The following is a 21,507-nucleotide window of genomic DNA, read 5'->3' on the forward strand; positions in this document are numbered from 1 at the left end:
GGATCAAAAGTGGACAGCACACAGAATTCAGCACTTCACATGGTATGTCATCAACTTAACACACCAGCATCACGAAGATTTGGACTGAGTCAATATGGAAAACTGAAGATACCACTTCATCAAACATAACCAGAGCCTAGCATCTTCCTTATTCAAGTGTCGTCTCTGTCCAACAGTGAAAAACAACATATGCCAAAACACAGCAAGCTGGCAAATAAGAGTAAATAATAGTGACTTTTTTTGTTTAGTGATATGCTCACAATGCTGGTTTTGTTTTGTAAATAGGCAAAACATTCATCAGCAGTCAGAACCCTGTAGGAGATAGAAAGGCAGCAGAACCCATTTGAAAGCAGATGAGACAGGAGCTCCTCAGTCAGCATTCATCATCTCACAAACTTTCCAGTGGGATCCCCTTTGTTCACTACAGATTGAGCACATTCAGTCAATTGTCATATACTTTATACACAAAAACCTGCACACTTTACTCTCTCTCCTCCCCAGTGTAAGCATCCCAGCCTGGAAATCAGACAAAAAAGAACAGCCAGATGCAAAAAGCATGCTACAGCTCCTGCCTAAGTCAGGAGGAGGTTCGTTTACTATTGATACACTGCCAAGGGTGTGCATGATGCTTTAAAGGTGAATGAAAAAAGAAGGCCCTCAGTCTAGGGGAACCTACTTCTCAGCTGGTCAGCTACAAAGTAGATCAAGAACTGACTGGGGTTGAACGGAGAGGGTGAGGTAAATTGCTTGCTCAGTGAGGTAAACCATTGTAAAAGAAAGATCTGAATAAAGGAATGGAGTTATCTCAAGTTGCTGCATAGGGTTCCCTTGATGCAGAATATGGACTCGGTAAAAGGTATTAAATTAAGTTTAATAGCATGACAAAGGAAGTAAAGCAATAAAAAGGGTGAGATGGGGATGTTAGAGGTGGAGCAGCAGTAAACGACAGCTGTGTTGAAAGGAATGAGAACATTTTGCTTTAACTGATGAAAGCAGAGAGACCTAGAATACAGCCTATGATATGTTTAAGTTATTAAAGATGCCCTATTCTGTGCCATTCTTGACTGTCCTTCACATGGGAAATTCCCAAAGGCTGAAAGAACTTTATTTCCATTCCCCTTGCATTGCTGTACAGGAAGGAGAAGAGGAAAGAGTCTACTGTCAGAAATGAGATCTCTATGAATTTTTTAAATCCTGTCCTTGATTCTGCCCCACTGTTGACAAACATGAATGCTATTTCTCTGGGTATATTATAATGTGGTGGAATTTGAACACAGCATTTGATACTGAAAATGGGTTTTAAAATGTGCTCGTTAGAATCTCAACCTTCTTGAAAGACCCAAAAGTTTTTACAGACCCAAGTGGTTAACTGTTCCCAGCATACCATGATAAATTGTTAAATGAGAAGTAATTTATTTTACATACTTAATGTCATACAGAGTTTGTGACAAAGACATAAAGAAAACCCAGATATCCCAGCTTCCTCTATTGATTTCAGTATTGAACAGCAGCCATAATGCCTTTGTTTTTCTGACAAGTGTTAGTGCAAGTGTGCACTTGCAGTCTGTTTTTTCAACACAGGAGCTAACTGTGATTGTATGGAGGGAAAGACGTGGTCTGTAAGCTTTGAAATCATGCCACTATTGACTATCCTTTCACCACAGAGACCCTTTACAGTTTTCTTTCTAAAAGCTAGCACTGGGAAACTCAGGTCACTGTAATATGTGACACACAATCTGCACCCCCTTGCCAACAGCATGGTTTGAGTTCTTCAGTTTTTATACTGTCTGTCTTGGACATTTATTTTGCTCTCTTCTCATTACCTTCTTTCTAATTCCCTGCACCAATGACGTTCTCCATTTCCTATTGTAAAAGCAGAGAACAGAAGTAAACAGTGATCAAAAAGTGATGCTCCTGTACATTGCACACCACCTGAAATCAAAACCCAAGAGACAAACATCACATGCTCTTCCTAAGCCTGACCTCCTCTCTTCCAATTGTTCCCTAGGTAGATCAGTGACTTATGAATACAGTTCCACACTGCTAGTCTTTTTCTCCAAATAGATGGCTCCTTAAAAGACAACAACAAAACGATGAATTATTCTGAAGCTTGGTTACAAAGAACTGAATAAAACGTGATGTTAAGGTTCCACCCTGTTCATGGGAAGGCTCGTTTTTTATTTCAAGGCCAGCTGCTGATCCTGACAACTTAATTATCAGTCAGGAAGAACTCAACAAGTAAAAATATTCCAAGCATGGGTGAATAGGAGAGAATGAGAGAGTAGATCCAAGACCCACCCCTATACTTTGATGTACAGGGAAGGACGGGCATTTTGGGGATAGAGATGATGTTGTAAGGATCCAGTCTGTTTTCTGTAGTGATTCCACATTTTCATTCAACAAAGGAAGAGAAAAACCCTGATCAAATGATAAATATTTTGCAAACAAACTATTTACCATTAATAAAGATATTCCCTGAAGGCTTTCTTTCCACTAGGATGAAAAAAAGACACCTGGTGAAAAAGGTTGTCTCCTGCTTATTCTGCTTTGCACCATGAACCCTTGTGTCCTGTTCTTATTCAGAAAGTCCCTTGGAGCCAAAAACATGTTCTCCTGACAAGGGGTATATTTTCACTGTAGTAAATCACCCACAGAGAAAATGAGTGGGAATTACACAGTTGTATTCATACAAGATGAACTGAAAATCGGTCACCGAGTGTTCAAAGCCTAGACCAACATGAATCTTGAAAAATAAGCAGGGATTCCACTGCCAAGACACTGTCAAGCAGATACTTGCATTATGGCTTTCCTCTCAAAATCACCAAAGAAGGAAGCATTGTTGACTTAGCGTAAGATAACAGAATAAATAAAATTAGCAACATAAAAATGTGTTTTCAAATATAAATGAGCAAGTGACTTTCTTGTCAAGACTTTTCAGAGTAACTACATCCATTTCCAGTGGGCTAAGTATGTTTAAGCTGCTTGGGTTACTCTCAATAGACTTGTACATTGTATGTAATTGCAATATATGCCTGGCAGAAATATTTATGACCATTCAGCATTTTCATTCCTAATTGCTGAAATATAGAGCTGTAGCCCTCCACTTTTCACCCAAGTCTTTTTCACTATTACATGTAGCATATAGGACTTGGGACGTGGTAGCATGCACAAGGTTGTGCTGTCCTTATCCATCCACCACTTCTGCTAGCCCTGAGAAATAAAAATCAGACGGCACTGGAAGGCATACACAAAAGAGTAGCTCCAACCATCAAAGTGATGCCTGCATAGCCCACCTGGTCCAGAAACCTGTAATGATGTAGAAAAATACATGGCAACAAAGAATAGGGGGATGATATTAACTAATGACAGCCAATTGACTGATCAGAAAACTAAATGTGGATGGGTTAGGGGATGGAAAAGTCAAGGACGTGATTCATGTAGATCAATGTTCTCAAATTAGTTACCTATACTAATATCTGAGCATATAAGGAAAGACCCACAGAGGTGGAATCACCACTAAAAAGAGAATGTTGTTGAATGAGTTGCCTAACTTTAGATATAGGTGTGCTGCTTCCAGTACCCCAGACTGAAAATTTGGAGCACAATGTCTTCTTTGACCACTAGATGCCACTGAACAGCTTTAATTACAGGCCTGCGTGAAGAAGTTGCAAGTCACAACGTTTTATGGGAACAATTCAGTATTTCTTTCGATGCCACTGCAGCAACACAAGAAGCATTTCAAGTGAAGATTCCTCACGCCAAAGAGCAGTAAATCCCAGCACAATTTAGATGCTACAAAACCCGAGCATACCTGCTTCATCAGTAGTGATGGTGAGCTCATTGCTGGCCTCACTCTTGCCGATGCGATTCTTGGCATACATGCGAATGTTGTAAGTTGAGGAAGGGTGGAGGTCAATGATAGTGGCTTGGTTTAGCTGAGGGGAAACATCTTTGGTTCTCTGAACAGAATCCCAAGAATCTATTTAATAAGAGGTTAAAATAAAACAGACAGATAAAAGATGATGTTAATGTCACTGATACAAGCATGCAGTTAAACCATCTCATAGAGCAGGATACTGCCATTGCTGAATTAACCCAGAAAATGTCTGCTGCTACAAGCAAAACGAGTGTTCACCTTCCTTGACAGCACTCCTTACTCGTCCAAGTGTGAACAATGGGATCCTGGCCCTGGGGTCATCTGCAAATCCAAGGAAATAGCTAATCCTTTGCCTTTTTTTGAGGAGATGGTGAGAGCAGCAAAGACTCCCCAGTTGTGTGTGTGTGTAGATACCGGGGTTTTTACCATTACTACCTTGGAACAACTATGAAAACAGATGGGATCTGCTGCCCCAAATGGATCCTCACTTAGTGAGAAGATTGGTTGTACTCCAAAAAGGGGGGAAAGGGAGTTAATAAAAAGGAATGGAGGGCTCTTAGACTAGCAGAGATCAGACAGATAGTTTGATCCCAAGCTCAGACCATAGGCAAACAGTAGGCATGAGGTTGGATTACTTAGACATGGGGGTCAGCACCCCTCAGGACTGATGTTATTTCCCTGATTCATGTTAGGATGCAGGAGCAGTTTAATAGCAGGGGAATATAGAACCCTCTTAGCTGTTTGCACATATCTGTAAAAGGAGGACCGTATTGTTATTATTAATGTTTACTATTCACCTGCCTGTTACATTTTTAATAAATTCTCCAGACATATAACAGGGAAAAGGACGGATATTTTCTAAACACAGTAACCCCTCCTTTTAATCAAAACATTCAATTGCTATAAACAAAATAATAGATTTTATCCATTTAAAGTATCTTGATGTCTTTTACAAGTTGCCATCTTTCATTTCTTTCTTACTTCAGGCAATGTTCCTCCTTTAACCTCTGCAGCATCCTATGGGGGATGTCACTGGAGGCTCTACAGGAGTGTTTTACAGCATGGGTCACTGTAGGGAGGATTGCAGAAAGCTCAGCAGATAAGAAAGACTAGTTTAAAAATAGAAAGCTCACTCAGATCCAAAATATTTGCACATGCTGTGTAAATTCTTTTATATGAGCTTGCTAAAAGATGCACAAGTTGTCACAATGACATCTGCAGCTTGGCTGGTTACAGGGCCTGTTTGCTTGTCCATGTGGCTTTGTTTACCCAGAAAACATTTAGGAATCAGACATTAAAGTGCTAGCCAAATTCACTAGAACATATTTTTCCTTGGTAACTGAGTTTGTCACAGCTTCCTCTGTAGGATACTTTCAGAAGCTGTAAAGCAGTTACCTGCAGACAGCGCTGATAGAACTTGCTTTCAGTTTGCTGCAACTTCACAGAATTTCTTAAAATTCACAGAATTTTAACAGCAGTTACACTCTATTTCATTAAATATTATACAAGCACAGACAACTCTGTCTGTTCCAGTATGCCACGCCAACAGGAAAGAGGTTTAAAAAAAAGACATGCTTGGCATGGAGAATGCATTCAATTTCCCTTGAGGATTATCATAGAATCCTAGACTGGTTTGGATTGGAAGGGACCTTAAGGATCACCTATTTCCACCCCCCCTGCCATGGGCAGGGACACCTTCCACCAGACCAGGTTGCTCCAAGCCCCGTCCAACCTGGCCTTGAACACTGCCAGGGAGGGGGCAGCCACAGCTTCTCTGGGCAACCTGTGCCAGTGTCTCACCACCCTCACAGCAAAGAATTTCTTTCTCTTTCAGTTTAAAATTATTACCCCTCATCTTATCCCTAGGATCCCCTCCCTCCCTGATAAGGAGTCCCTCCCTATCTTTACTGTAGGTCCTGTTTAAGTACTGAAAGGCCCCTCTATGAGGTCTCCCTGGAGACCAGGCTGAACAATGCCAACTCTCTCAGCCTGTGCTCACAGGGGAGGTTCTCCAGCCCCCTGATCATCTTCATGGCCTCCTCTGGACCCGCTCAAGCATGTCCATGTCCTTCTTATGCTGGGGGCCTCAGAGCTGGACACAGCACTGCAGGTGGGGTCTCACAAGAGCAGAGTAGAGGGGGAGAATCCCCTCCCTCGATCTGTTGGCCACACTGCTCTTGATGCAGCCCAGGATACAGTTGGCTCTCTGGGCTGTGAGCACACATTGCTGGCTCATGTTTGGTTTCACATCCACCAACACCCCCAAGTCCTTCTCCGCAGGGCTGCTCTCAATCCACTCATCCCCTGGCCTGTATTTGTGATTGGGATTGCCTCAACCCATGTGTAGGTCCTTGCACTTGTCCTTGTTGAACTTCATGAGGTTCACACAGGCCCACCTCTCCAGCCTGTCCAGGTCCCTCTGGATGGCCCATCCCTTCCCTCTGGCGTGTCGACCGCACCACACAGGTTGGTGTCATTGGCAAACCTGCTGAGGGTGCACTCAGTCCCACTGTCCATGTCTCTGACAAAGATGTTAAACAGCACCAGTGCCAACATCACCCTTTGAGGGACACCACTCGTCAGAAACGAGAATTTCTTTTAATATAGTCCATATATTATCAAATTGCTTAAGTTTCCACTCGGTTGTTTGAAATACTGACCTCTGAGTGGTTGAACTCTGAATTACGTCTTAGCTGCTGAAATCAAATAAACAAATTTGAAAAATTCTGGTGATTCTTAGTAGATTAAGTAATGACGCACCTTGGAGAGAGATGTGAAAATTTACAGTCTTCTGTACTTCTAAACATAGGTTTCCAGTCTTTATTTACAACTAATGCATGGACTTCAGGAGTATATTTTGATATAGGTATGCCCTTTCTGAAGGGTTAAATAAACCAACAAAAGCAATCCCTCCAAACTGAGTCAGCCCAGAGAGAAATTAATAATTTTCTCTCTAAAATTTTTCAGATTTGAAAAATGTAAATATTAAGAAAAAAAGGGAAAAAAAGTTAGTTTTGTTTTCTTCTGGCAAACCCTAAAAATATTTGCTTGTGTCCATGTGGTAAGTAATTGAATAAGGTATCAGGATTTATTGACTCTTCTGGGTTTTATTGTTCCAGAGAGATCTAAAATGTAGGAAGACTGAAAAAGCACAGAAAACAAGCAGCGATGGGTTAGCAACACCCCCCTCCCCCCAAGTTAAAAGTGGAATTTTTAATGTATTCTTTATTCCACTCACAAAATATTATGCCCAGCATTTCTCAGCGTGATAGAAAATGCACGCTGACACAATGATCGATGAAAATTTTATGATTTTATGAAAACCAGCATCTCTCCATCCGTTCCTGAAATAGAGTGAATTAGGGCTCATTTTGGACGGAAATCGAGGATTTCGGCGAAGCGGCTGCCGGCTCCCGGCGTTGCCGGCGCTTCCCCCCGGTGGCCGCTTCTGGTACTGCACCCAGCCGCTGCACCCTTGGCGAGTTTGGGGAACAACACCCCCCCCCCCCCCCAGCTCTGCGAAGGCATCTGCGGCCTGAAGGATGCTCAGTTCAACACGGGAGAACAAGGAGGCGCAGAGCCCAGCCCTCGCCATTCAGATCAGGACTTAAACCGATGCTCAGCTTGCCCCGCAGCTCTCCCTGATGACATAAAAAAGGATGAGGAGAGAGGCACAAATAAGAGCCCACATAACTGTTCCTATCTTCAAACCTTTTTGTACACCTCCAATGGAAAAATCTGATGGATGAGTTTACCATCTGGATTGTGAATGTTTTACCTAAGTTTTCTTCTGTCTCTTTAATATGTGGAAACTGTTTCCTTAATTCCCTCTTCTTTGTTCTAACTTCCCACAACTACCCTGTGCAAGTTCTTCAGTAACCATCTTCAGTGTTTCATCATCATCATGATTTAATGAAGGACAAAAATCATTCACAAGAATTCAGAAAACTGATCTTAGCTTCTCCATTCAGGCTCAGATACTACAAAATGATGTTTCTGTTGTTTCCAGTGAGATGAAGGTAATCTGCTCTTTTTATGACATGGCCTCCAGTATTTGTCTTTATATACAGGCAAAGAAATATTTTTTCAACACTAATTCTGCCACACACTACTTTTTCTTTCTTTCAGTTTTTTAAACCTTTATCACTATGTTGTGTCTTGATGTTTTCATCCAATCTGATGGCACTTCATTTGCTGTATTGGTATCAATTTATCATGCTGTATTACAGAGACATGATTTTGCAATGCAAGTTTACAGTGAATGCCACTTAATCTTTGCCTACATTCTGCATTATCACTTGAAAACGTTGAACTAAATCTAACAAAGATGTTTTAGAGCTCTGAGGTCCCTTTTCACCACTGCTTCCATCAAAGGAAAGCAGCTTAATCTTCCTAGATGGGGTTATATGCTGAGTTACATGATTCAGAAATACAAGGGATGTTTTAGGGTGAGAAAGGAGCCTATCAGGCAAGAGTGACTTTAAAAAACTGTTTTGGAGCAGGTGGGTGGTTGGAAAGAAAGGAAGAGAATCAAAAAAGAAAACAAAGTCCAGACACTTTTAGGTATACATATCCCTCGAAGGCATCTTTGCCTCGTCTACATCTCCAAAGCTGTGATTCCTGACCACAGCCTCACTGGGGAATTTCCATTTGTAATCTTTCAGGTACCATCCTCACCTGTACATTACGTATTTCATTTATGAAGCCAATGGAAAAACAGGGACTGATGATTTCAGACTCCTTAAAATATTTTATCTAGCAATGAAAGCATCACAACGTTTTTGTCTAAGTGAGTAAAGTATAAAGGAAATACACAATGTAGACAAATGAAGAATAGTAAAGATGTGTAGCAGAATATTTTTTTTTAAATGGCAAATATTAGAATTTTATGAACAAGTACATTTTTACATCTCAGAACTAAAGTGGGAAGACTACAAATGTGCTATAGTTGCTTTTATAAACAGAATGTGTCACCAATAAACACACATGGAGCATTCCTAACAGTATATTACATCCCCTCACAAATAGTATAACAAACTGCAACATAAAATAGTACAATATAATGTCTCAGTGTCTTTTTAATCATACTTGAAATGTGAAAACATTGTTCCATTGCAATTTCCTTTCTAGTCCCTTCTCAAATCATGACTCAGGGACAGTGTTTCTCAATCTGCCTAATTTTAAGTGTGATCTTACATCACAAATATAGCTCCGACGCACCTTGAAAGCTTTTAGATTTCAATAGAGTAAATATTTTGGGGACTTAACACTTACAGGGACAGGAATACTTTCCTGACTTAAAGGGTTGCTTTTTTTTTTTTTTTTTTTTTTTTAACTAATCACCTCATTTATGCTATTAGATGTTCATTGATGTGGCTGCATGGTGACCTAGCAGAAAGGTATCTGCTCTCATTGGCCTGCCAAAATGTGTCACTGATCTTATCCTTCAGAGTATTTCCACTATGTTACTGAAAACTCTGCATGGTGCTGCAGCTTTCTTTGTCTAGAAATTCTTATAACTACTCTTTTTCACTGCTGTCTTTCCAGGGAAGATGCCATCTACTCATATCTTGATAGAAAATAACTTAGAACCATCAGCACTACAGGAAAAGATAATTTGTAAAGGCAGGTATTTTTACTATAGGGAAAAATAGAAAATGAAAAGAAAAAAAAAATCCAAATGGAGAAAAGATAAGAACAGGAACCAAGAATCAGCTAGCAGAATCATCATACAAGCTATCACCTAGAATGTCTTGTTTTACAACAAAATTTATTCCCCTTATGTGTAGGTTTCTCTGGTAAAAGCAAAAAGCGATTGCTAAACTTAATGTCCTTACCTCAAAAAAAAACCCCAACCCAACAAATGAAGATAAATCTTACTGTGGAAGATTAAATAAACCATGGTAAAAATTTCCATCAGGTAGTTTCAATTTAGGAATTATCTTTTATGATACAAATTCAGTGATGAATGACTAGCTATGGAGATTACTACAGAGGAAGATTATTTCTTACCTGACTTGTTCTTACACTCGATATCGTAGCCGGTGATTGGACTGTTTCCATCAAATCCCATGGTCCACCTGAGGGCAATACTGCGTGCTCTCACCTCTCGGATTTCTATTTCAGGAGGGTCGGGGGGCTCTGAGTAAACACACACGCACAGTTTTAATCAGAAGAAAGGCTGTACTCTCAACAAGATAACATTAATGAATGTGGCACTGGCATAGCTCACTGGCAGTAAGCTCTCATGGCATTTTGTCGAGTCACTCATTAGTGCCCTGAGACAGTTAATCACCTGCTGAAGAATACTCAGCAGAGGGAGGAAAAGTCACTTTTCAACTACTAGTCGCTGAGGTAATCTTGAATACTAACTTCTGTTTAACTTTCTTATATGCAACATAGAGTTGCATTTCTTTAAAAGCAGTCCAGATTGGACTGCTCATGCTTGAAAAGATTTCTGCCTTGAACACCACGTTTCACTAATACTCCTACAGTTTTTACTCAAAAGTTGATAGTAGAAGAATGAATACTAAACTTAAAAGTGTCAAAATTGGTGGGGGGAGGGAGTAAAATTTCTGTCTTTGAGTATCAAAGTCTTCATTTAATAATAGAATAATTTGATAACTATAAAATTACACTAAAGCCTCTTTCTGCCTCTAGAGTTAAGGTTGTAAATAAATAGCATTTATACCCATTCTAATGCCCCTTTAAATTGTCATGGCAGTATAAATGGTGTAACTGAGAACCTCTCCCCAGACTCCACCTGAATTTTTTGACAGGGCTGCCTTAGGCATTCACTGAAATCTGCTGTTACTTGAAATCAAGAATGGGGAGAAAGAAATTTGCAAGTCCTAGAAATTTGTTGTGTGCACGCTCAAAGGCATACAAGCACAGGAACAAACATCGCACAGAAATAAGCAGTGGCCAGTGGCTGAGTCCTGGCTGTGCTCTGCATCTCAAATTCAGTCATCTCAGCCACTCCAGGACTTGCTGCTGTCTGCCAGAGTGAAACCCTGCAGGAGGGGAACCCCAGCCGCAGGCAACATAGGTTCCTAGAGTTTGCAATGTGCAAACTGATTACAATTTATTTTGACTGATTAAACTTGAAGCATTTTGTTTAAAGATCCACAGTAGGTTTAACATTTCTCTAAAGTCAGATCACTTCTGTTTTATTTCAGACTTGGATTTTAAGCCCATTTGTTCTTCAAAAACAAATGCAACCCTCTTCCTCTCCCCCAAAAAGTAACCCCCTCATATCCAGTGTTTCTACTGAAGATGATAGTTTTAAGTATCTTTAGCAGACTGTCAGCTAGTGTATATAAGAATAATTCTATTTATTAATTTGTACAGATCTAGAAAGACTCAATCTTATCTTTTATTTTGATTTAATCTGTGATGCTGAAAGATGAAAGACCAAATATCTTATTTCAGCTCCTCATTCCTTTGACAATGAGCAATACATTTAATTAGGAATCAGAGCCTCCCTCCCCCAACAGATTTCTGAGGATGGCATACACTTACTGTACTACAATAGCTGTGTTTTTTTCCTTATGTTGTCCTCTTCCTACCTTGCACAGTGAGCTGAATTATTCCACGATCCTCCCCGTAAGAATTGATGGCATGGCAGGAAAAGAAGCCAGAATCTTCACGCACAGTTGGCAAAATCTATAGGTGGTTTGAAAAGAAGTGATTGATTGAACAGCATGCAGAGAAAATAAACCAGCAGCTTTTCTGTATGGTGCAAGAAAAATTGTACGAACTGTTTTACTTGACAGTAATAAATAGATATTATATGTTATACACATACATACATACACATGGTAAAGCATCCAAAATATTGAGACTTATCAAAACTAGCAACACCTGGGCTGAGGAAGCAGGCTATCAGCTCTACATGTGTAGTCAGGCGTTGGAGTACCACCTATTCCTGTAGCTTCTCATTAGGAGTCTTGTTTCCTGTTACTCGTAAGTTTGCCAAGTCTTTAACAGTTGGCTCAAATTTTCCATACAAAATGGTGCCTCCTGCTGCCTCCAAATTTTCCCAGTTATTTCTGAAAATAATTCAAGTGGCTGAAGTCTGTGTGGAGGAAATAAAGGTTCAAACACTGGTGGTGAACACTGTAGTATGCAGCATGGTGCCTCGTAATAAAATTTTGGGTGGTCTTTCTTTTCAATTTGTAATTTCATAACATAGAAAATTATACATAATCTTTATGTACATGGTCATAATGATATTTTTCTACAGGACCACTGCTTCATTCAATGTACCATAGGGAGAGAATTTTTTTTAAATAAGCAGATATTCAAAACACCATTTTCTTCTCATTGTTCAGTGTTGTGCTCCACACCTTATTTACTGCACACAGGTCAAACTGTGCCCTGAAGAAGGACTTATTCATTTTCTCATAGCCTTTTCTGTGGCATTCACCTACGAAATACCCATTTCAGAAACTTGAGCAAATATATTTTCATAAACCCTGACATCATGAAGAGTATTACCACCATTTTGTATGGGGAATTAAGGAACCAGGCATATGATAATGTTAGGGGCTGCTTGACAAGTTGCCACATATTAGCTGAGCCATGGTAACTCCATGTGCTCTTTATTCCTCAGCAAGGCCAAGGTAAAATGAGCACATCTCTCACTCACCACTGGTTAAGATAAATGGATTAATTTACCACTTGCTACAAGGATATTGGAGAGTTATCATCTGAGATGTAGTAACTTGTCAAGCTGTGTTAAGTTGCGCATGTGGCTGAGCTTTAAGATAGAAAACCAAAATTTTTCAGAGCCCAATTTGATACATCTAGGGCCTTCTTTTCCCCCTCAGAGTCCTTAGCAATAAATAGCATTTCATGTGTTCATAACAGCTTCCATTGAGTTAAGCTGCAGCTATGAGAGCTTAGTACTTCTGCAAATCAGACCCCAAGGGCTCAAGGCAAGTACCTAGAAAACAAAGAACACACAATTATTGGCCACCTGTGAAAAGTTTGGTTTCAATGATCAGCCTTGCATCACACAGTGTCTTTCATTACTCAACCCTAATTCAACTCCAGAGAAAATCCAAGTCATGCCTGACTGAGGCAGAGGTCCTGCAGAAAAAATAAAAGCTAAGTATACAACTAAAGATAAAATCATCATGCACACATGCAAAAGCACTGGGTTAAAAGCTTCAGAGACAACCTTAATCCTGACATTTTCTATTTTGGGGACATTTTATTGCTCAGAAGTCAAACGCTTTGTATGTTACATACATATGGATGTAGAATGCCACTACTGTACACAACTGCTTCAGAAGAGAATTCTCCAAGCAGGTCTCCAGCCTTCCAAAAAGAAATATTGTTGTGCATCCAGACATTATCTTATTAAAGTCAATAAGACGAATGAGGGCAGAGTGGCCTAAAGGTCTATCTTATAATTAAATATTATTTGTAACACAAATATACTAACATGAACAAAGTCACACATAGAACTTATTCCTCCTCATAGAAATCAATGACAAAGCTCCTTCACAGAGAGCAAAACCAGATTTTTACTGGATATCATCCAACACAATTTTTTGGCTAGTAAAGAAAGAGATATACCTTAAGAGTTATACTAGAACATAGACAATCACCAGAGAGCTAGAGAATTATTTCCTTGAGCCTGGTAAAATGTTTTTAAGAATGTGACTGAAAAATGGAAAATCAAGATTTTTCACTGAGAATCTATATGATATTTTAGATTTCATAAAGGCGCATGTGAAATACGAAAGAACAGCTTGATAACTTGCTCATGTTGGTGAATTTTCAAAAATTTGAATGGAAAAAGCTGTATCCTGCTATACTGAGCGCAAGTCATAGCCCCACCTATTGTAGGTGACACCGGAACAGCAGGAGTTTCCAGCGCTTCCATGGCATCTTGGGGAAATTTACGTCCCCAAAATAGTAGTATCACTCGTGTATCCTCTCAACCTACCCCAGGTCAGCCACTTATGAGTTAACAGAGTTCCACATACTGATTTGTCAAGCAAGACAAGAAGCATGGTTCCAACACCGCCAGACAGCTGCCTGTTACAGAAGCAGAAGCAAAGATGCCAGACTATGACCGTTTGTTAAGTGGCTTGGTGACTTCTGCTAGGTGACTTCTGCTACTGTGTACAGTAAGGCCCAAATACTACTGGCAGCATTAGATACACTACTTATGTATCTACATGCACCTTTTCCTTCCATCTCACTTTGAATCCAGTGACTAACCTGACTTTGTAAAATGGTCTCACAAGCCACAGAAAGTGAAATGGAGGGAGAAAAAGTACCTGAAAAACACAGCATTTTTATCTCAAAACAGATTAATGATTTTGGTTACTGATTTTGCCTGACATGCATCAGAGCTAGGGGTCGGATATCCACTCAGCGCTTAGCAGCAGTGTGCTCCAAACTGAGCTGTGTCACCCCTGGAAAGGCAGGCTGAGGCATGAGCCATGTTGCTCCCGAGACAGAAAGGACACGGAGGCTGCGCATCACGCTTAGTCTCTTGTTGCCTCTGGAGCATGGGAAGATGGAGACTGATTTTTCTGGGGTGGTGTGATGCAGAGTTTTTCTCTACCACATTGTGCTGCCAGCTCTCCAGGGCTGCACCACAGGTGGAGTGAATGGTGGGGCTCTGACCTTATAGGGCAGAGGTAGCTGTGCATCCCTATCAAAACCAAACCAGGCAACATTCTCACACATGTAGGTAAGTCATGGGTCACTTTGTTTTCTTACCTGCAGAGTAGAGATCACTTCATCTCCGACTTCCTTGGTGGAAACAAGGTAACGGGACATTTCAGGGTTAATGATTCGGTCTTCTTTTTCCCAGCGGACTATGATGGGTTTCTCTCCATGTGCTGTGCAGCTCATCTCCTTCTTTTGACCTTGCGTTGCCAAGGTGGTATTTGGATAGGAAGTTATCATAGCTGGAACTAAAACCAGACAAAACAAAAAAAGATCTCTCTTCAGTGAGCTGACTGGTCTGATGATACAGGGTTGGCCCTTCAATCTGGGTCTCATTCAGCTTGTCCATATTTGACCAGATGGACAAAACTGTGAGAAATTATTTTACTTTCATTCCTGTGTAAGAGAATTTTCTTCAGATTGAAAATGGGCCTCAAGAGGAACTTAGCAGAGAGGAGCTGGGACTGGACAACAGGGCTGTAGAGACAAGAAGATGCAAATCCAAAGGAGGCCTGGCTCCATTTGTTTTGTTGCTCACAGGACAACTTGTAACATAATTAAAATATTCACAGTACATAAAGGTAATGTAAGTAATAAGCATTCAGATATGGGACCAATAAAGAACTGATAAAAAATTCTTGTTCTTTCTGACGAGCTGCTGTTTTATTTGCTCACAGATATATGCTCTACCATTTTGTGTGACAGTAATGACCTATCAAAATGAGGGTTCAATTAAACCAGGAGCAGTACAAAATGAAAAGAAAGGCTCTGCACCAAAGAGCTTACAGTCCATGTATGTGCTGAGTGCATAGTTAAACTGTACTGAACTGAAAGTATATTTAAGCTGACAATAAACCTAGCTAGATTTGAGGGTTTATTGTATTCAGAGGGTATTTACAAAACAGTTGGGACATAATTGTCAACTTCATTAGTCATTCAGGACTTTAAAATATGTTAAAGTTGAAAAAAGCACGTTCTTGCTAGAAAGAGTAGGCTTAAACCCCAAGTATTTTCACATTTTGGAATAAAAATTTTCTGGAAAGAGGAAGAAAAAAATCCTCAGAGTGTTTTACTGTAAAGCCCTCAAAACACGGCATTTTTTAAACAGAATGGTTTCTGATGTCCTCAGTAGCCTGTCCTTTTCTTCCCATATGATCTGTCCAGCAATGAATAGAATCTGGGCATTTGTGAGTAGGAAGAATCAAAGCCCATGAGTCTGTCTTTCAGTTCTGGCCCTTTTCCTGCTTTGGAGAAGCTGGAATGCACAGGACAGCACACAAAACTACTCTCTTCTGAATGAAGCTGTCCTCCTTCCAAAGCATGTGAGGTGGCATTAAAGAGTTCCCTCCCTAAGCTCTTTCACGCCAGGGTTGCCTCTTGCAATGGCCCACTCTCCTTGTTTTCATGCATGAACACTTGCCTCTTCGTATCAAAAAACCTCACTCATTCCATCTGAACCTCTGGGTGTCTGCTTAAAGAAGATGACATTGGCACAGGACCTGATTTGAGGCCTTCCTGGTCTTTCCTCCTGCATAGATTGCATCTATTCCTACCAACAGGAAAAAAAAAAAAAAAAAAGAAAAAATCCTTATTTAAACGAATTACTATAATTGCTATTCTGAAATCTTAATGCTTGGTGGCATGACCTTTTCACATGCCAGAGCTGTTGATGCTTGGATATGACAATATGTCAGGATGCAGCCCTTTCTGTTCAAAGGCTTCCGGAACCAAAACAAACCAATCTGAAAATTAACAGAGCTGTGGAGCGGGGGTTAGAGTTACAAATGGGATCTAGTTATAGGAAAAAAGAAAGTTGTGAGATATGGGGCTCTTTACGTACTGATATGCATTAGTGATTAAATATGTCTTGTTTAACTGTTTGGATATTAGGTACCAATTAGTTTTTAAAAAGAGGAGCATTCAAAGAGAAGAAATCACGGATAATAAGAACAGAAAATTAGGATGAGTCTGATTCCGTCTTCCAGAGAATGAAAATACCTTCAGTTTTATCTAGCATCTGTTCAAATGCTAGTACCCACAAGGAAGCTACTCTCAGAAAGTCATGTTTTGTGGCTATCTGCTTGTTGCTTCCAAAAGAGAAGCTACTGTACTAGGCTTATGCAGCCTGTGGGCCCTGTATGTGCAGGTATGTGCCTTGAACATACCTGCCCTCATCTGCAACACCTGAAATAGAAGATGAAATACATACTTTTATGCAATTTCTTCATCAGTAAGAGACACAATTCAAATGAGTGGTAGGCTATTAAGGAGTCCACATTGCCATCATTATCTTGTGCCACCATCTTTCTTCCTTCCATAATCTCTGAGGCCTCCCACATGTCCCTTCCTTCTTCATTTGCCACACCTCTCCACATCTCCCTCTTTTCGCCTCAGTGCAACACTCTCCAGTCCCCTTCACCTCTCCCTCTCCTCTTCCTGCTGCTACCTTCTCAGGTTCTCACAAGTACCCTAACCCCTACAGCAATGTGTTCCTACTCCAACCTCCTTTCCCATTGCTAATTAAATCATGCCAACCTCCCAAGTCGCCTAAGTGATTTTGTCTACAGCTGCAGTCCTCCTTCCCATCAGTATTTCCTACTCTGAGTTTCTCTGGTGACTCAGGAAGCATGCACTTAGCCCACCTGGGACCTGAGGGGTGGTGTGTGCCTCCCCATGAGTTCCTGGGGTGCCTGTGTCCCAGGACAGGAGGGCTTAGCCTTTGGAGTAGGTGAGCCTTGCATGGGCAGGTCTACCCTCCTCCTGCTTCATGGGTAGGAGCACACAGCGTGCACCCACAGAAAATGAGATTTTTGGATTTGGATTTAAATTCCATGTACCTCAGGAAGCCTGTCTCAGAGACTCCTTCCTCAATTCAGGTCTCTTGAACAGCTGTCTACCAAGTGTCCCCTGATGGGTGACAAAGCCAAACCAAACTATATTGCTTACTTTTTAAAAAACAGAGGATAGCTTATGAAGCTAAATTTCTTTTTTCACAACAAACTTTCTTAATAAGAGAGTCATAAAAACATGTAAAGAAAGATGACTTTATTTCTCAGATACAGCTTTATCCCTGCTTATCCTTCCCTTCCTCTCACATAATCTTCCACACAGAATCTTTATTGCCATAGCAATGCCTCACAGCTAAATATTTCCCCTTCCTCTAAAGCTGATTTTTTACTCTTCAAAATTTATCTCAAATGATCCTAAACCATAAGCTCTTCTTTTTATCTTCCTCTACGTCGAAAGATTTCTGGTAACAAAGCCACATTCCCAAGGATATTTTAGGCAATGTATTTCTTCATCCTCTAACTATCTTTAATCAAATTACTGATGCAAATAACTGAGATAAATATCCTGGCTCTTTACTGACAAAATAACCTAGAAAACTGTAAATAAACTAAATCTGTACCATATACGCATGAGATATTCTCTAAGGATGTTTTTAAAAAAAGTGAAGGCATTTAGAAATATATCAAGATGATTCAGATGCCATATTGTGTGTGTATCCTTTATATATCTTCATATATATTATGTACACACACATACAATGATATGTATTTATATAAGAAAAATTTTGGAAGGGAAGGGCATGTTCACATTAATTTTAAAAATTATGTAGGGAGCAGGGTGGGAAGAGCTGCCAGTCAGAGAGGGACCTGGGGGTGTTGACTGACAGCCGGCTGAACAGGAGCCAGCAGTGTGACCAGGTGGCCAAGAAGGCCAATGGCATCCTGGCTTGTGTCAGCAATAGCGTGGCCAGCAGGGACAGGGAAGGGATCTCACCCCTGTACTCGGCACTGGTGAGGCCGCATCTCGATTCCTGTGTTCAGTTTTGGGCCCCTCACTACAAAAAGGACATTGAATGACTCGAGCGTGTCCAGAGAAGGGCAATGAAGCTGGTGAAGGCTCTGGAGCACAGGTCGTACGGGGAGTGGCTGAGGGAACTGGGGGTGTTTAGTCTGGAGAAGAGGAGGCTGAGGGGAGACCTCATCGCCCTCTACAGCTACCTGAAAGGAGGGTGCAGAGAGCTGGGGATGAGCCTCTTTAACCAAGTAATAAGCAATAGGACAAAAGGGAATGGCCTCAAGTTGCACCAGGGAAGGATTAGACTAGATTTTAGGAAGCATTTCTTTCCAGAAGGGGTTGTTAGGTGTTGGAATGGGCTGCCCAGGGAGGTGGTGGAGTCCCCATCCCTGGAGGTGTTTGAGAGTCAGGTCGACATAGTGCTGAGGGATCTGGTGTAGTTGGGAACTGTCAGTGTGAGGTTAATGGTTGGACTGGATGATTTTCAAGGTCCTTTCCAACCTACTTGATTCTGTGATTCTGTTTTCACTCTTTTAGCTTATAGATGGAAATAGCCATGTGGGAAGAAAACAAATTAAAAGGGTCCTGATTTTTCAATTTGCAAGTAAAAATTTAATGTCCTTGTAGCATCCATAAATTATTCTAAGAGTGACTGAAGTTCTCAGTATGTTTAAGAACTATTGCTATCTGTCGTCTTCAAATGGTATTTTTCCAGCAACCTGGCTCTGGTGGGAAGAGAGGAATACAACACAGCCACCAACCCAGTTGATGGGGAGATGCCATGTGACACTGCACAATGTGTTTTGAGCTGAATTGAAAGCTAAATTGCTGATCATAGCCAAACATTAATGCAGATTCAAGGTGTTATTGAAAAAGAGGATGGAAAAGATGCAGCAGATAAACTAATGATATAATGATCTGGAGATAACTGAACACAGTGAGAATTTGAGAGCGTGTTCAGTTGAGAGACATGTCCTGTACTCTGTCAGTGATGTGACTTCCAGCATATCAACATGTCTCACCATATTCTCCACTTCTCTTGATCCGAAGATCTCTGCCCACGTAACTTGGCTTGTTCACTGGATCATGCTTGAACTGGCCAGTTTGGGGAAATGCCTGTCACCATATTGGGATTAATCTTGCAAGCATCTATGCCAAGCCAGGCATCGTAGCCTTCCTCAGTGGAAAGAAAGATACTTACAGAGTGCTGTTCATCCAACCAGATGAACTGTACCCCCAAAAGCTTTTTCTTTACACTGATCATTCAGAAACCTGAAATGCCTCGCTCAGTTGCAGAGATGTGTACACTAGTGCTGTGATGAAGGAAGATGAACACCATCTGTTTTTCTTGTACAGCTTCTATAACAGAAGACTATGGCCCTTTGATGCAGTTTAAATAATCTTGGGTAAAAATAACATTGTGAATGAGGATAGGAGTTGTGATAAGAGAAAACTGCATTTAAGTTGAAATGAATATATATTGAAAAAATGACCTAAATTCCAATTACACATTTAAGCCAAATTCAGCATGTCCTCTCAGGCTGGTCAGCCACAGTGAGAATACTCTTCTGTCCATGACAAATGAGAGTTTTCTACCTCACAAACCAAATTCCCTCTTCCTCAGTCCACTTCTGATCAGGCAAGGAAAGCCCAGGCAAATCCAGCTCTCACGCTATAATTAATTGATACCTATTTGTTAATTTATTTTCAAATTTAGTAGACTTCCAGGAGTCAGTGAGTGGATTGCTAAAATTCTTCTCTTAACTTCAGTTTTCCCTTTCTCATAGGTGACATTTTTGCTTACCTAAGTAGCATCTCTCCAGAGCTCAAATGGTGTCCTGAATCTAGCAGAGAATTTTAAATCAATAGGACTGCTCAAATACTTCAATTTAAACACACAGTTCCTTGGTAAAACTGTGAGCTCTCCAGCAGGTGAGGCCCTCATCCTCAAGAGGTGCCCAAGACTAAAAAAAACCCTGCATATCTCAAAGGCTGAAAGAAATTAAGTTAACACAAAAATAAGCAACCCATTTTTATGAATACAAGTTATTTTCACAAAAAATAATGGATATATAATTAATGACCACAATTTTCTACCAGTATTCACAAATTTTGAAAATGAACTTCGTGCTTGTGACCTACTCATGCTCATCTGTTGTGAACCTCGTCAGAGACACATTGTTTTAGGATACATATTGTAAAACTTCAATTTAAAGTATCTAAATATTTCATTAAAGTTAATTTTCAATGCAGTATTTTACTATATTGCTTGGAATTAGTAAAGAATTTGTTGTGTGAGAGATGCAGCTCAGATAGAAACAATACTGGGTGAATTATGCAACTCATCAATATGGTATGAATTTCAAATTCAAAAAGCAAACATTTTGAAATTAATTGCCACTGAGGTTCCAGTCTCAGAAAAATAACTTTAAACACATAAACCTAATAAATTTAAAGAGAGAAGTAAAAATGTGATGAATTAATATAACAGACTGATTTACTCAGCTTTAATTTCAGGAGTTTACAACGCATATGAAATACATTCAGAAAATTTATAAATATACTCCTGAAAACAAAATCAAACTGCCTTCTACCGCCAACCTGCCCTAAAAGGAAGGCTAGTAGCTTTTTGCATGCTTCCATTAATAACTGTTAGATGAATGGATTTCTGGACAATAGGTAAGAGCCTCATTAACAGTTCTATTAGCAAAATAATTTTCTGGCAGACTAGTATGAAAAACAGTACTGCCACGGAAAAAGAGACTGTGCATAGCAGAAAGTGCATCTTTATGTTTCTATTTAGTGAAGAGTGACATCCATGAGAATTATGATATGTAAATAATAGAGAGAAATTAAACACAGACATGACCAGTCCATGTCCCAGCTACCTAAGTTTTTATTACAAATCCCATATGAAACCAAGGGACTCAGTGGTTTGTAAAAACTGCATTATTAGAATATTAGGACATCCATACAAGGCAATCTTTGAAAAAAATTCTAAAAAGAAATAAATCACTGAATGGGAATGAATAAGGAATCTGTACACCCTAAAATACCATTTCAGCTAGCTATTCCACTGATATAAATGAAGTTACTTTGATTATAAGTATTATTCAAGCATGTGTTTCCAAGCT

General features: G+C 40.1%; 1 protein-coding gene across 3 annotated transcripts in view; it reads right to left on the reverse strand.

Annotated features, from left to right (window-relative positions):
* The window catches only part of DSCAM (DS cell adhesion molecule), a 477,293-nt gene that overhangs the window by 101,137 nt on the left and 354,649 nt on the right, over positions 1–21,507 (reverse strand). For all 3 annotated transcript variants that reach the window (XM_074904021.1, XM_074904029.1, XM_074904038.1), the window contains 4 exons: positions 14,621–14,817; positions 11,446–11,542; positions 9,890–10,018; positions 3,812–3,979 (listed from right to left, as the gene is read on the reverse strand). In XM_074904021.1, the coding sequence (XP_074760122.1) occupies positions 3,812–3,979; positions 9,890–10,018; positions 11,446–11,542; positions 14,621–14,817 (591 nt within the window). The remainder of the gene's footprint in view (positions 1–3,811; positions 3,980–9,889; positions 10,019–11,445; positions 11,543–14,620; positions 14,818–21,507) is intronic.

Source organism: Athene noctua, chromosome 1 (assembly GCF_965140245.1).
Source record: "Athene noctua chromosome 1, bAthNoc1.hap1.1, whole genome shotgun sequence".
NCBI lineage: Eukaryota > Metazoa > Chordata > Aves > Strigiformes > Strigidae > Athene > Athene noctua.